The 17,286-nt window shown below is 41.7% G+C and overlaps 1 protein-coding gene across 5 annotated transcripts in view; it reads left to right on the top strand.

Annotated features, from left to right (window-relative positions):
- ITPR2 (inositol 1,4,5-trisphosphate receptor type 2) overlaps window positions 1–17,286 on the top strand; it is a 257,101-nt gene that overhangs the window by 25,854 nt on the left and 213,961 nt on the right. For 2 of the 5 annotated variants that reach the window (XM_044423130.1, XM_044423129.1), the window contains exon 1: window positions 3,246–3,884. The exons of the other annotated variants lie outside the window; for them this stretch is intronic. In XM_044423130.1, coding sequence (XP_044279065.1) covers window positions 3,793–3,884 — 92 coding nt within the window. In that variant the 5' untranslated portion in view covers window positions 3,246–3,792. Of the gene's footprint in view, window positions 1–3,245; window positions 3,885–17,286 lie in introns of those variants that run through there. 5 annotated transcript variants of the gene reach the window in all.

Genomic DNA, 17,286 nt, shown 5'->3' with positions numbered 1-17,286 from the left:
CTTTTAATTTCTTGGCTGCAGTCTCCATCTGCGGTGATCTTGGAGCCCAGGAAAATAAAATCTGTCACTACCTCCATTTCTTCCCCATCTATTTGCCAGGAAGTGAGTGGACCGGATGCCATGATCTTAGTTTTCTTAATGTTGAGTTTCAAGCCAACTTTTGTGCTCTCCTCCTTCACATGCATCAAGAGGCTCTTTAGTTCCTCTTCACTTTCTGCCATGAGAGTGGTATCATCTGCATGTCTGAGGTTGTTATTTCTCCCTGCAATCTTAATTCCAACTTGTGATTCATCTAGCCCCACATTTCTCATGATGTGTTCTGCATATAAGTTAAATAGGCAGGGCGACAGCATACAGCTTTGTGAAAATCCTTTCTCAATTTTGAACCAATCAGTGGTTCCATGTCCAGTTCTCACTGTTGCTTCTTGACCCACATATAGGTTTCTCAGGAGACAAATAAGATGATCTGGTACTCCCATCTCTTTAAGAACTTGCCACAGTTTGTTGTGATCTACACAATCAAAGGCTTTAGCATAGTCAATGAAGCAGAAGTAGAGGTTTTCCTGGAACTCCCTAGCTTTCTCCATGATCCAGCGTATGTTGGCAATTTGATCTCTAGTTCCTCTCTAGAAATCCTGCCTGTACTTCTCGTAGTTCTCAGGATTTTAGCTTGTAGCTTGTAGGATTTTAGCTTGTAGCTTGTAGAATCCTCGTAGCTTGTAGGATTTTGAGCATAAATTTGCTAGCATGTGAAATGAGTGCAATGGTGTGGTAATTTGAACATTCTTTGGCATTGCCCTTCTTTGGGATTGGAATGTAAACTGATCTTTTCCAATCCTGTGGCCACTGTTGAGTTTTCCAAATTTGCTGGCCTATTGAGTGTAGCACTTTTACTGCATCGTCTTTTAGGATTTTGAATAGCTCATCTGGAATACTGTCACATCCACTAGCTTTGTTGTTGCTCAGACTTCCTAAGGCCTATTTGACTTCACATTCCAGGATGTCTGGCTTGAGGTCAGTGACCACCCCATCGTGTTTATCAGGGATGTTAAGCTCTTTCTTGTATAGTTCTGTGTAATCTTGCCACCTCTCTTAATCTCTTCTGCCTTTGTTAGGTCCCTGCCATTTTGTTCCTTTATCATGCCCACCTTTGCATGAAACGCTCCCTTCATATCTCCAATTTTCTTGAAGAGATCTCTGGTCCTCCTTAGTCTATTGTTTTCTTCTATTTCTTTGCACTGTTCATTTAAGAAGGCATTCTTATCTCTTCTAGCTATTCTCTGGAATTCTGCATTCAATTGGATGTATCTTTCTCTTTCTCCCTTGCCTTTCACTTCCCTTCTTTCCTCAGCTATTTGTAAAGCTTCCTCAGACAGCCATTTTGCTTTCTTGCATTTCTTATTCTTTGGGATGGTTTTAGTTGCTACCTCTTGTACAATGTTGCGAACCTCCACCCATAGTTCTTCAGGCACTCTGTCTATCAGATCTAATTCCTTAAATCTATTTGTCACCTCTACTCAGGGATTCATCAGGGATATGATTTAGGTCATACCTGAGTGGCCTAATGCTTTTCCCTACTTTCTTCAATTTAAGCCTGAATTTTGCAATCAGAAGCTCTTGATCTGAGCCACAGTCAGCTCCAGGTCTAGTTTTTACTGACTGTATAGAGCTTCTCCATCATTGGCTGCAGAGCACATAGTCAATCTTGTGACTATTTTGTGAGCCACCCCGAGCCTTTGTTGTGATGGGGGCGGCATAGAAATGTTTTAATAAGTAAAATCTGATTTCTGTGTTGACCGTGATGTCCATGTGTAGAGTCATCTCTCGGGTTGTTGGAAAAGAGTGTTTGCTATGACCATCGTATTCTCTTGACAAAATTCTACCAGCCTGTGCCCTGCTTCATTTTGTACTCCAAGGCCAAACTTGCCTGTTATTCCGGTTATCTTTTGGCTTCCTACTTTAGCATTCCAATCCCACATAATGATAAGGACATCATTTTTTGGTGTTAATTCTAGAAGGTGTTGCTCCTCTACCAGTTATTAATATATGAGGTTGCTTTCATATGGAGAGGGGAATTAGAAGGCATTGTGCAGCTATCCCATCTTTTCTTTTGTAACGGATTGTCTGGAATAAGAAAAAATGGAAGAAGTGGTGGGAAAACATGGACTTGGGTGTGAGTGGAGGACATAGTTGCCCAAGCCCTGCAAGTTTCCATGCAGGTGGCATAAAAACGTTATTTGGAAGCATCCTTAACCTCGTTTTACATCTGTGAAAACAACAATGAATCTTGCAGCACCTTAAAGACTAACATTCATTTATCAAGCTTTTCTGGACACTCCCTCTTTCATCATATGTATGAACTAATAACCTCAAATTTGAAGTTAGCACATCATGAATCTGATAAAAAGGACAGTAGCCATGAAAGCTTTTGCCAGAATAGATTTGCTAGACTTGAAGGGGCTACAAGACTAACTTTTTTGCTGCAAACAGATTAGCACAGCTGCCCCTCTGCCAAATGCTGCATCAGTGTTATCTGCACTGCCCGTCAGCCAGAAAAGGCAGAACTTGTGGGTTCTGAAAAAGTGCTCAGAGAGGGAGCTGTATGAATCATCTCTCCAGGCAGAGGTGGTGTTACAAGATGGCTCACTAGGGCTGGCGCTTCGAATCTTTAATTCGGATCCCTGAATCTCTAGGAGGCCATCTGCCCTTCCATCCTACTGTCCGTGGACACATGCTCCAATAATGGTACAGGGTCTCTGATGTTCCCTGCTTCATCCGATTCCGCTGGATCAACTGCCTTTTGCCCACACGTGCTTCATCTCGTTTGACCCCTTGAAGCCTTCTGCTTTCAGTTTTTTCCTGGCATCAAGTGTCGTCCTCTTCCCTATCCATACATTCCTTCCTACAATTGGGGATGGCTTTAGGAGATAGGGACCTTTAGAGAGACACACAGAGAGGGATATGCAAATGAGCAGATGCACATGTGTGCTTGTTCTGTTATCTTGCGGCCCTGAGCTTTTCGGTACCTAGCACCGCCCCCGTCCCCACGGCTTTAAAGCGGTTTAAAGCATGGATTGCTTCGCCGAGAACACACCTTGAGGCGTTTCACTCCCACGGTCCCCTTCCTATGCCTTTTACCTCCCGTCGCCCCGCCTCCCGGCTTCTGCGATTGGCTGGAAGGCGCTGGGAGCCCGGCCTTCTTCGCCGCCTCAATGGGAAGCAGCCTTTTTTGCGAGAGTTTCAGTTCAGGCAGAAAAAGTAGGAGAAATCGGTCTGCGGTTGCAGTGGAAAGAAGAGAGGAGGTTGAAAGAGTTCCGAGAAGGGAAGATAAGGCGAAGAAGAAAAGAAAAATAAATACATTAAAAAGGCGGGGTGGGGGAAGGAAAAGCGATCCAAGTGGATTTAGGAAGACAACTTTAAGAAAGGAGAAATGAGCAGAAAAAGGGAAGGGACGGAGCAGTGAAGCAGCAGCACGAACCATGTTTTCTGCGGTGTAAAGGAAGAAGCGGGGCAAAAGAGTTTCTTGTTTTTGTAAACTGGCAGCCCAGAAGCAAATACGGGTAGGGAAGTCCGCGGTGTATGGGACCCCGATCGCCACCAGCCCCTGGAGACTCCGATCGCCACCAGCTGGCGCTCTTGGCGGCAACCATCGTTTTTGCAAGTTGACTGACCGCTGGTTGTCTCACTTTGGTTTTGAACCGGTGTGAGGGGGGTGGGGGGCTATCTCAAAGGAGGGCTTTTGTTTTTGTATTCGGGTAAACAAAACAGGAAACTTTCCGAAAATGAGTCAAGATGTCTGACAAAATGTCCAGCTTTCTGTACATCGGGGACATCGTCTCCCTCTATGCCGAGGGCTCGGTCAATGGCTTCATCAGCACCTTGGGGTAAGGATCGTGTGAACTGGGCGACTCCGTCAGGGAAGGGGAAGGAATCCTTGGGTGCCTTTACTTAATGCGATTCTTATTATCTTGCTTTGGAAGAAACTCCTCGCGCGCTCTTTTAATCCTGGCTTGCTTTCGATTTCTGGAGACCTATCGGTGACAGCGTCTTTGACTTTGAAGGGGAAGTGAGAAAGAGAACATAAAGTTAGAGCACACAGGAAACAACAGCTGGAGAGGAATGTGGTGTGCTTAGGCAGCGGCCGCAGCTCTAGCAACCGAGAGGCTTCGGTTGTTGCGCGCCGGGGGTGGGGGGAGGAAGTGATTAAAGCCCTCCAGACGTCCTGGATCACAGCTCCCATCATCCACAGCCGCCGGACCAATACTGCAGTGCATACGTGCATGTGCCCCATCTGTAACTGCAGACGAGTCCCGTTGAAGTTAGGGCACAATCCAGCAAAAGCACTGCGAGGCTGCATTCCTATAAACACTTGCCTGGAAAAAAGCCCAGCGTAACTTACTTCCGAGTAGACACGTCTAAGTGCGCTTAAGACGCGCTGGATGCAATTGAACATGTGCTTGTCTGAAATGTGCGTGCCTTTGCAACCCAGTTCTAAGCACACTTACCGGAAGTAAGCCCAGTGCTTATTTTTGAGTAAATGCACACATTTATTTAGTCATGTATAGCTATCCCTTTTTTTTCCTCAAGGAACCCAAGGCAGCTTATTTCTCATCATTTTATCCTCACAACTACCTATGAGGTAGGTTATGCTGAGATTCAGTCAGAGTCACCTAAAGTTGCAATTCCCATGGCTGGGTGGCAGCTAGAAGCTGGATCTTCAAATCCCATTCCAGCATTCATTACTATGCCACAGTAGTGCAATTGCTATTTTTCCCTTTGATGCTGCTACAGTAACAGCATTTAAAGGCTTCTTTAATGCCATTCTTGTCCTAGGCACACAGGTCCTGAAGAAGCTCTAAAATAAAATATAACCAAAGGGCATTGTCACAAGTGATAACGAGATCAAGTGTTGCCTTCCCTTCCACGATTAGTTGGACAATGTGCACTTGAGTCACACAATTCCTTTATGGCTTTAAAATCACATATTAGCAGTGTTCATTTGTGTGTAAAAATAAGCCAGGAGAAAGGCTCTGAGGAACTTTGCGTGTCATACATGAAACCTTCTGAATTCACAAACGATGTGTGGGAGGGAATTTGGCCTCATTAATGCTTACAGCTTTTGAAGTGTGGACTAAAATGAGATTCTGCTGTCTTTATGTTCATTTTAACTGTCACACTTCGAATTCCAGAGATTTTCTTTGCCCAAATGGCCAGTTTATATAACTTGTGATCATTGATGTGTGTAAATTAGTATTGAGAGAGATGTATTGTTGTCTTTTAGACTTTCTTCTTGGTGGAGGCTATCCACATGGGCACGCAAAGAAAGCAAGCAATTAATGCAAGCTAGTCGAGGTGGCAGTTTTCAAGCAGGCGGCTTTCTTTCTCCTTTCATGTGATTAAACAAACAGTTCAGCTCTCTGCAACAACAGCTTTATGATAACCTTTTTACACAATCAACCAGTCATGCTTTTATGATGTTATAATAACAGTTACCATGCATAAACCTAGTTGATGAGAAAAAGATAACATAGTAAGATTATATGGGTGTTATTATGTCACTGTTGATTTAAAAGCTTCTCTGAACATCTTGATATACTCCAGATAAATAAACAGTGCATGCCATACATTGGGTGAAGGTAAAATGGACTTACACCAGTAATATCTAGAGAATGGTAGCTTTCCAAGGCTTGTCTGCACTGGCTACTTGATTAGCATAGATTTCTATGCTACAAACTTGCTTTGTATTGGTCTTCAGGTCTGGTCTTCTTTTGCATTTTTGTCTGCATCTAGTGTATCTCTAAAAAGACTAGGAATTTTGATGCAAATGGTGTACCCTGAGGTTAGTTTACATAAACAGCAAATGTGGTGTCAAAACTGTTCCTGGCCTGGATCACTTAAGACTGCAGGTGGGAAATTGCATTACTGAATGACTGCTTCCTTATGTATAAAACATTTCCTGTACAGAGGAAATTAGACATCCAATTTCTAAAGCAATGTTTTCTCACACATGCTAATTTTCTGTGGGTAGGTACTTTTGAATTGGGGAGCATTAAAAAAGAATAACCCCTTTCCTTTGCAGCCATAAGGCTTTTTCCAAGAATCATCTCTAAGTTAAATACAATTCCTTTCAATGCATCTTTTCTGAGTAGGAATAACATTGAATATGACCTTGAATTCTATAGTCTAGAAAAAGTTTTCACAGCTGAACTCAGGCAGCTATTGGTACAATTTCCTAGAGGGATGTTTTCTTGCCATGCACTTTTAATTTAACACTAAAATTGGCAAGGGGAAACTGTAGTCTGGAATTGGATACAGGCTTAATTGTGATCAGTGAATGCAACCTTAGTTCCAAGCCATTCCAAGAGCTTTACACCAATTTACTGAAAATCACTAAGTCATGACAAGTAAGCCTATGGACATTGTCATGTATATGGTTTTATTAGAATTGACGTTAAGCATATTCATATCTTATTTGTTGCTAGCTTTTAATCAGGTCCCAAAGCTGGGATGTATTTTAAAGAACAGAAGCATTGACTTGCCGCCAAACATATACTCTCTCCTGGAAATAATGCTCCAGTCCTGTGAAGCGCAAAACTTAGTGATGTGGTTGTGGGGAATGTATTTTACTTTTATCTATGCAAGTGTTCAAGCATCCTTTAAAAATGTGACTGCTTAATATTGTGATTCTGTGCGTGCTTATTTTGGAGTGAATTCTATTGTACATCACTATGGATTACTTTTAAATAAGGATGCATGACACTGCATTCCACATGTCTTTACCTGAAGATGATTTAACTGGTATTTGATATCCACATATTTATACAATGGGACTGCATTTATCAATCTGCAATGTAATCCTGCAGATTCAATCAGTTTAGAATAATGTACATAATTCTGAAAAACAAATAAATGACTGTGTTCTGTCATTGAAATGCCTAGGAAGAACTGAATGCATGTCCAATTCCTAATGAAGAATTGGACAAGAGTATGATTTAGAATCTGGACACAATCCAGCACGTTAAAAAAATGTAAAGGGCTGTCATTTCAATGATAAATTCCACTGAAATCAATGGAAACTTAAAATACTTCACTCTGTGCTCATCTCTGTAATCATTAACTTATTAAGGGCAGTTCTACTATGCTTGACAAATTTCATGTTTGTTTAGCTTTTAAACTGTGATTTTAATGGGCCTGTAAACACTGCTCAGGCACTGTGTGTGTGTGCATGTACACACACGCTCCCTCTTCATCTTTACAGATGTTCATAATTAGAGATTTTCCTTGGAATATTTCTTTATTTTTTTGTATTTAAAATATAAAATATGGAAGTTTCATGAATGAAGCTTCATTGATGATACAAATATATACCATATACCTTCTCCAGAATTTCACAGGTAAAGAGAGGGACAAATATGTCCAGTTATAGTTCTATTCTCACACTGAGAACTACTACCTAAGTCCCTTCCTCACTTTACACAGAGATGGAAACTAAAAATGTTAAACACATATTTGTTCTTGCAGTTGATCTGGTTGTATTTATCATAGAACACCTGCAGCAACATTTACGGGAAAGGTGATTTGCTGATTTGTGCTCATATGTGTGCATGTGGATTCATGTGTACTTTAAAATGCAGGTGTTTATTTATTTATTTGTTTATTTATATCCTGCCTTTTTCCTACAAAGGGCTCAAGGCAGCTTACATCTCCTCCTCCATCTTATCCCCACAACAACAACCCTGTGAGGTAGGTTGGGCTGAGAGTCTGTGACTGGCCCAAAGTCACCCAGTTGGCTCCATGGCTGAGCGGGGACTAGAACCCGGGTCGCCTGAGTCCCAGTCCCATGCTCTTCACCACTACACCACACTCGCTCTCTTAGAAGATGTTTAACTTAGAAAGATCCAAGGAATTGTATGGATCAACACTAACTTTATTTTGTATAAAGCATCCCTAAGAGCGACCCCAAATTGGGCAATATTTTACCAGAGACAGGCTGCATAAGATAGTCTTTATTTGCATTGCCTACAGTCCTAGCATAATGTATCAGAAGTCTGTCCTTCTTGCTGAAAGTTAATGGAAATGTTTTCACAGTTTTCATGGACTTGTAGTACATCCAAGGGAAACATATGTGCTCATTAGCCAGTCAGTGGAAGTGTCCCATGGACTGTCTGAATCATTAAAATTCCATTGATTTACACTGCAATAGTCTCTTCATCCAATTTGGTATGTGGCTTGGTTTTATAACAATGTGAAATTCCAGCACCTGTAATCAAGAAAACTTTAAAGGTTCTCTGATTTGCAGTTAGGCTGCTTAAATCTCATTTATTTCAATGGAGTTAAAGCAGTGCAACCTGTGAAAGACTTCAGCCAATGTGATTAATGTGTTTGAAAAAGGACATGCATTTCCCAAACAGAAAACAGTGCTGTTACTGTGTTTCCCCAAAAATAAGACACTGTCTTACTTCTTTTTTTGGCTCACAAAAACACACTAGGTCTTATTTTTTTATTTTATTTTTAATGTGTACAACAATCCACACTTATTCATGTACAACAGCATGAATACATGTACATTTGGTACATTTGGTATCACTCCACCTGTGACAGGAGCTGGCGCTATAGAGGAAGCATTGGCTTATGTGGCTCTGCTCCCTCCTCAGGGAGCGGAGGGAGCAGAGCTGCATAAGCATGTTTCCTTCACACAGTGCATTAAGTTAAACTTAAGTTACAAAATAAAGTTTAAAAAGGCTGTTTATGTTTCCCACTGGCCCTGGGAATAAACACAGCTAGGTCTTATTTTTGGGGTAGATCTTATGTTTTAGCAAGTAGTAAAAATAGTACTAGGTCTTATTTTTGGGGAAACATGGTACTAGATGTGTACACTATATGTATATACTGGTTTTATACCAGCTGAACAGTCATGACTTCCCCTGGGGAAGTTTGATGGGTCTGAGAATTCTGTGATTTCTTGCCCTTCTAATAGAGCTATACAGTTTCTTAGCTCTTAGGGAGAAGGAATGTGCTAAATCAGTTTCAGGCCTGGTTAACACATAAAAGACAACCCAGTTTGTGTTCTTTTAAAAACTGAGTTTTATAGACCTCTGCCACTTTGTGTTGCTTAATCACTCTGGTTTGGTTGTTCCTGCCCTTGGGAGTATCTAATCAACTGAGGGACCCTCAAGCGGCTTAGTGTGATGTCAAAACCTGGAGCTCTGGCTTGTTTCTTCCTCTAGCAAGCCACAGTTTGACTCTGATTTAATTTTAGTTTCCAACGTTGGTTTGTTGTGGGAAAGAGAAGTTGGATTTCTGGGTTTGGAGCTGATGCCAAATCCAGAGTATCGCTGGGCTGTTTGAACTAGCATGCTTGGTCAATCTTGATAACCTAGGCTACAAGAACACCCTGGGTTGTCTTTATGGGTGGGCTGGGCCTATGTTGGTGGTATATATTTGCTCTTATTGTATGTCAACATTTTACATAAACAAAAATGCTCCCACTGGAGTCAAAGGAGAAGCCCAGACTATATGCCTTCTTGTGTTGGGGGGCAATTAGGGCCCATTTCGATAGAAAGCTCCTCCAACTGCCAGCATTCCCTGCTCACCACTAATCAACTAGCTGGTCAGGCACAGCTCCAACAGTACAGTGAAAGGAAGCTGATCTGATGTATTTTATTAGAAATGAAGATTGTAGCTTCATCATTCATAGAAATATATCGAATCATGATATATACAGGAAGATAAGTTGGAGTTGAATGATGGGATTTAAAAAAAAAATCTGTGCAAAGAAGCACAATTTTTACAAACATCCAAGTCTAACATTAAATATAAGGGATAACCTGTGTCCTTGGGAGTTTTGCTTCAAGATACTGTTTTGAGAATTTGTAGAAACTTTGATGCTCCACAGGGCTTGTGAACCATTCTCCTGGGAAGCCTGTTGCCTGAGGGGCCCATGTAGAAGTTTCCTGTTAACTGGGCTATGGAAACCTGGACAAGAGTGGAACTCTGGGTTCCTCTGGCAGCCTGCTTGTGTGTGGGATGAGAGGAGAGGAAATGAATGCATTCTGTGATGTCATCTTGGCATTTCAGCTGGCCCTGTGTGTTGATCAGTGCCGTTCATGCATGGCTGACGTGGGTGCATTGTTTTGAAAAGGCCTGGGATTGGTAGATGAGAGCGTCGTTGTCAAAAGCTCTCTGGGAGTGGCTGTCCTTGTTATGCTAGCTCTCTCCGAATGGCTGTATTGCAATTTGGACGCGGCTGCTGGATTAGCTCATGTCCCCAACATGTGCTGGCATCAGCACTGCTGCAGCAGAAGCCACTTTACTGAAACATGGGACTGCCTTGTCCAATTTATAATTCCACACTGGATAAAGCAGCCTGCATTTGGAGAGGACTGCATCAAGAGATAGTGTGTAGAGAAAGAACAGAGTGGACATTTTAACAGTGGATTTCCAGTCCTTTATCTGTATTCTGTCTGCACCTCTCCCTCAGCTCAGGCTTAGGTGCCAAATCCAACCAAGAAGTGCCAGCTTGTTTTTGTTTACTTTTGTGGCCCAGTGAAAATACTTCACAGTGTTGAGTATCAGGGGTTCATCAAGTGGTTCATCAAATGGTAAAATCCATTTCAATTGCAGAGTCACAACAAAACATGGAAAAGTCAAAGGGCAGGCAAGTATTTCTGCAAGGCACCATAGCAGAAGTATTCGTGGTATTAAAAGAAGAGCACTTTTTTTTTCATTTGTGCAAGAGGAATGCAATATGTCTTAGTTTGACCTGGTGCTGCCCTGATGTTGGAGGTGACTTTCACGTATACTAGTTATTCAGTGGCCCTTGTTCTTCTGCCTTTAACAGCAATCTGACATGCCGTAGTTGCGTAGCCAAAGCTTTTCTTGGCCTGGATATAAAATGTCAGGCGATGCTTCATCTGCTGTATTTTGGCATGGTGGCTGCTGTTGAAGGTGCTGGAACTGTCAACAGGCTGGCTGTAGGCATTTTGCAGTGGCACAACTTTACATAACGTGATAAAGGTCCTTGATGATGGTAAAGTAAGGTGGCATTTTTACAGAGACATTGACCTGTGATTTGTACTTTGCTGGGAAATGTGATCAAGCTTAAGAAGCAGCTTTGTGAAATGTCACTCATCTTGATCTCCTTTCCCTTGATGCTGTCTTTTCACTCTCCAGAACAGTTTGATTCTTTGCTCTACCTCTCAGAGATGTTGCTGTTAGCTTCTAAGGCTTGCTGGAAGAAGTGAATTTGCTTGAGGAAGTGAGAGATTAACAGGCCTCCTGACAAAACTTGAAATACATTAAGTGACTTGTATTTGCAATATACACTTACAAATAGGCACTGAAGAATTGCTACCTCACTTGGAAAAGCAGCTTCAAAGCTTTTATTTAGACAGATTATTTATGCGTCATCTTTCCATCAATGATTCTCAAGGTAGTTCACAGCATTATAATAGGACAGCTACAGGTACTCAAAACAATCAGCTCAAACAGACGAGGACAGCCAACAGCCCTTAGTCCTTTAGATTGGTAGATGGGTTCAGAGCATGTTCCCCTTGGGAGTGTAGTGCTAGAGCAACTGGAGTTAGAGGCAAGTGTTACTTCTAGCAGAGAGGGTAGAAGCAAGCTCTCTGCAAGTGCTCTTTCTTTGGCTAGTGCATGAAGCCAGGCAGGTCTGCACCCTGCTGTGATGTTTTTCCTGGGAAGCAGCTAGTTACATAGCTTCTGTGAATGGGAAGGAACATTGTTTAAGGCTCAAAAAACAATAAGAAACTGGTACAGTGCTGGTCTCCTTGGTCTGGCCATAACATTCACTTGATTGCCCTGGGTGAGTCACATTCATAGCCTAACCTACTTCACAGGGCTATTGGGAGGCAAAATGAGGTTATGTCATTCTGAAAAGGTTATGTCACATTTTGGAAAAGGATTGGGATACAGGTGTAGTAAATACATATTCACCTGTATTCAGAGATGGGGTACCGTTTTGTAGTATAACACAACAACTTGCTTAACATTTAAGCCAAGGCTCCTTTTCAGCCATTTTTGGATGTATTTAAAGAGTTTCATTAATTACATTTCTATACCACCCAATAAAAGCTGTCTGGGTGATTTACAAAGAGGCAGCCTTAAAATCATGGTATTGTATTATGCCTAAAACCCTAAAAACAGACTGATAAACAGAGCAGAGATATATACATATCCAGAGGATATCCTGTGATCTGATTTAAAAACCTATCATATGCTGCCGGTTTTGTGGGAGTAAAGAAAGGGTTTTAACATGGCACTGAAAAGTTCACTCCATAATGGGGGGGACAGGGGAGAAAGCCCTTCATTTGTTGCCACCTTCCAAGCCTCACCTGGAAGAGAGTTTCAGACTGTGAGCAGAGTGTATGGCAAGGTTCATGCCCTGAGAGGTTCTGCATCAGGAATTGTGTGTGCGCTTCTTGCACATGTGATCCAGAAGGCTTGAATTTTACTTTCCCCAACCCAGGTAGTGAAGTCCCAATATACAACATGGAAGGTTTGTGTTTGAAACTAAGGAAGATACAACCCAGCATTTGCAATTTGACCCCCAGCTTCATGTTCAAATTTGGAGTGAATGGCCAGACTCATATCTAGAATCTGTGTAGTGTTGGTAGAGTTCCTTGGAGCATGAATGGACTACCATTCTTTCATTTGAACACTAGGAAAAAAATGAGATGCACCTTAGTATACATCCCCTATGAATAAATGCCACACCAGCCCCGTAGCTTAACAAACCGAGTGAGAGCATTTATTTCTAAATGCTGAAATATAGTAGGATATCTCAGACTGCATGTTCAGTATGATCAGGAATACGGCCATCAGTCTGTTGCAGCGAAAACAAAACTCTTGTGACATTTTAAAACCAGCAAATGTATTATGCTTCTTAATGGCTGAGACCGGATAAGATTATAAATGGCAAGTCCAGAGGAAAATGTAGCATTACTTTTCCAGTATTTTCAGTGTCACTAAGAGAAATATTTATTTGTTTATTTATTAAATTGGTTTGAGTGCTGCCCATTACACTCAAGATATAATAGTAGAACTTAAAAGAACCCTGATCACTGTTGAAAAATCCAGCTCTGATTAGGGATTGCGAGACCCTTACAGCTCCAAGGGTGGAATTAAGGGTTGGTGGGTGACAGATGCAGGGGAAATTCTGACTGGCTCAGCTTGAAGCCTGATGAGCATAGGGTTAGAGTCAGGCACAAACATTCTCCAGTCCAGCAAAAAATGTGTGTTGTTCCCAGTCTAAAATATTGCCCCTCCTCTAGACTAGGGCAGGGGTGCAGAACCTTAGCACTCTCTTTTCCCTGGCTGCAGTCACTGGACAGTTTTTTGACTTCTCTGCAATTTTCTTCATTCCTAAGACTTAATGACTTGCTACTACTTTGAGGAGTTCATCCTTGGCTTTTCTGCTCCTGGAATACTGTCCCTAAGAATGGAATTCAGTCCTTGGACTTGAAAGAGGTTCATTACCTTTGGGCCAGGAGTAACCTGGCTGCAGGCATGTCTTAAGAACCCCTTCAGGGAAACTGTATGTCCTTTAAAACATACCTGTTATATTACCGGTGACTGCTTAGTGTATAGAATAGCAACCAACTTTCCATCAACAATATACTTTGGAAAATTTAATCCTTCCCCTAGAAGTCTTGAAAAGAGGTTTAAACCCTGAAACTTCCGGTCAGATGTTGAGACCTGGCAGTGCTTGCACTTTGTAGCAGCTTTGTAGCAGAGCTACTTTCTGTTTAGTGTAAGCTACCAAAGGCCAATTGTTCCTTCAACAAAGCTGAGAGGATACAGTTCTGTAAATAAAACCTAAATGACCTCAGCATCTCCTTGGTTGGATAATTTTATTCTGCACTTGGATTGTTGATCCCCAAGTTTTGTATTTTATTCTTTCTTAGTCCTATGAAGGGAAGTCCCATTAACATAAATAAAAAATCAGTCATATGAATACTGAACATAACTCAGTGGCTTCTCTGGGGCTACCCAATGTATTTTGGTTGCAATGCAAAATATACTCTCTAGAGAGTAATCTTCCAGGAAGGCAGTAGGAGTAAACATGCATTGGAATGCATTTGCCACTTGGGGCAGATCCACACAAGTCGCAGCATTTCTGCAAAATACATTGATCACAGTTGGACATCTGCATAGAATGAAGTGCAGTTTCCATTGTGCTGAGAAACTCATCATGTGGTACACAGAACTGCAGCGTGGGAGGAATATGAGTTGGAAATGGAATGTGTGCAGAGAAATGGCCCTTTAAATTTTATTAATTTTGCATTTTTTAGCTCAATACACAAATTCAATGAAGTGAAGTAAAAAATTTTTAATGGGAGAAAATAAATTAACAGCTCCTCCTCCCTCCCCACACAGAAAATAATCATGTTGGGGGACACAAGTCAAGGGACTTTCTCCCAAGTCTTACTCGAGAGCAATGAGCAAGTGACTCCACCCGACTTGAGATTTCTACTGTTTTTATGACCAAGTTGCTCCAGGGCTTACCACCTGCATCCGAAGTGGGGCAGCATAACCTGGGGTGATCTTGGCAGAAGGCATCTGCATCAGGTTGGAAGGCAGGCAGGAACGCAGCCAAGGCACTGGGTGGGTGGGGGATTCAAGGGGATGGGGGCAGGATAGGGAGGAGGGGTTGCGACAGGGGGATGTAAATAAAGCATCATTGGGAGAAATGCAGATGGGGACATCTGGGGGGTTACAGCCCTTCCACCCCCTACATACTCCACTGCCACCTCCCTTTTTTCTGTTAAAGTTGGCTCTTGAGACGAGAAGAGAATTGAGACTTGACTCAAAAATTTCTTGCATTGACTTGAGACTCGACATGAACTTGAAAGAGAAGACTTGAGACTTGACTTGATGCTGGAAATTAATAAATTGATTTCATTGGAAATTGATAGAGAAGGAGAAGGGGTGGGGAGAGGAGGGTGCTGCTGCTTGTTAACGCCTGTGGGGTGAAGCCAGTGGGATCAGACTTGAAAGTATCACAAACTTTTTTCAAAGTGGAGGGGAGGGGAGAAGCAGCACTGCATTTACTCTCCAGTTGACTGGGAATTCAGAGAGAGAAGGAAGGGGCAGGGGAAAGAGGTTGGGAAAACAACTGAATATTCTCCTCAGAGTTGCTGCTGCCCAGTAGGCCTATTGCCCATCAGCCCCAATCCACTGAAGCTGTTCCTCCTGGCTCTACAACAGTATCACAGGTTTAGCATGTACTGATATATAATCTGGGGGAGAACTGCAACATGTTAACAAGTAATGATGTAACATGCCTAAAAGATTATGGGATATAGTGGCAGAAATAACGTGGACTGAGTATCAATAATTTGGATTGAATATCATGTGACATGCCAATGAGTCAAACATTAACAAGTTGGTAAAATTGGTAGTGTAGATCATCCCTTGATCTACTAATGTTTCTGTCATTTTTGGCTTCTCGGAACTGTGCAATGGAATTCATTATCCTCACTAACAGGATTCTGAAATTGTACCAAGACACTTGGAATACAGCCCATCTTTGCCAGATGTGATGCTGCATGCCACCAGAAAAATGACAAAGTACCTGGATTTTGAGATCATGGAGTAGTCAGGTGTCAGGCCTTGCATCAGGAGTGGGTATTTCAACTCTTTGACAAGAGTCCCCTGGAGCTCCTCCTCCTCTTCACCCAGCCCTAACCTTAACCCCAACCCCAGCCCTTGCTCTGGGCAACACGGTGGTGGTGGTGAGGAGCCATAGATCCTGCTGCCAACATTGTCACTGGCTGTTTGCCTAAGCAAGAAAGTAGCAGTAATAAGAATAAGGAAGAGGAGCAATGGTTGCTGGTGGTGATGGTGGTCAGCAAGCGAAGCTTTCTTAGATTGACTTTATCACTGAAGGAGAAAGAAGATACTGACTTCTATCGAACTTGGGACTCTTTTTATTATTGGCTAAAGAAACGGGACTTGGCTTAGATTTAAGTATGTTTCTAAATTATCATGTCCGCCTGGCACCATCATTATTTGTTTTTCGGCGCCAGGTGAAGACCTTTTTATTTAAACGTCATTTTAATTGTTAACAATATTTACTTATTTATCTGGCCAGGGCGACTTCTCTTCTCTTCTCTTCTCTTCTCTTCTCTTCTCTTCTCTTCTCTTCTCTTTTATAACTTTTCTTTTATAACTTCTTTTATATCGTTTATATTTTTTATTTATTTTATATTATTAATTTTAATTTTATATTGTTATTTTTATATTGTATTGTATTTTATTGTGTTGTAAGCCGCCCTGAGGCTTTGGCAAGGGGTGGCATAGAAATGTTCTAATAATAATAATAATAATAATTGGAAAAGAAAGGGTGTGGGGGCTGACCCAGTGTGCTTGATGTTTTTGATGATGGTTGTTGTTTGTAGTTTTCTTTTTGGGGTTTTTTTTTAGGATTATAATTTCAAATAAAACTTTTTTTTTAAAGAGAAGCTTTCTGAGGAAGGGACACTGAGAGTGTCCTCCTCAAGGACTCTCACAAACCTGAAACCAGCCCTGCCAAGTTTGTTTGTTAAAACCACAAGAATTTAAAGGTAGCTCAGCCTTGCCATTACTAGATTAATCAAGGATCTAAGGGACCACTAGCCAGCTCAGATTTCCACCATTAAAATAAAAAAGAGCAAGTCTCCAGCACATGTAGAAGCTGAGATCTGAGGCAAAGGTTCAGAAACATTCCAATTTTTCTGAAGAACTGGGCATTCAATTTATCCAATGGTTTTGTAGTGAATGAGCCAAGTAGCAGTTGTGGTCAACATTTGGCCACAGAGATATCTGCAAAGTGAAGATTTGTATACAGAAGGGATTTATTTGGAATCTGCCTGATTTTGATCAACCATTGTGTATCAGTGATTACTCTCTGTAGAAAACGAATGGGAAATCCAAAATTTTAGTGCAATTGTGATTGGGCGGTAGCACATCCAGTTCCATATAATGGTTAGCAGGATTGATTCAAGATCAAGTTCTTTCTAGCTCAGTTCCTGTTTTATGCAATTAGATAAATCTTGTTTTTTCTGTCTGTAAATTACAGCAACCTGCCAATGCATATTAAAGTCTGTCATTATACCTTCAGTGTATACATGTGTGCATGCGTGTACACACAGGTGTGAGGGATGGGGAAGGGAAGGGGCCGTGTGGTTGACTATGAGTTCTGTCGTTACTACAAAGTAATCCAGGTTTGTTTTACGCATATATTTGGGAGAAAGAGTAGTATATGTCATTAGTACAGTATTATAC

The sequence above is a fragment of the Varanus komodoensis genome, unplaced genomic scaffold (genome assembly GCF_004798865.1).
Source record: "Varanus komodoensis strain SLA01 unplaced genomic scaffold, ASM479886v1 scaffold13_3, whole genome shotgun sequence".
Classification (NCBI taxonomy): Eukaryota; Metazoa; Chordata; class Lepidosauria; order Squamata; family Varanidae; genus Varanus; species Varanus komodoensis.
Note: the sequence above shows the minus strand (reverse complement) of the source record. Positions and strands in the feature narration are given on the sequence as shown.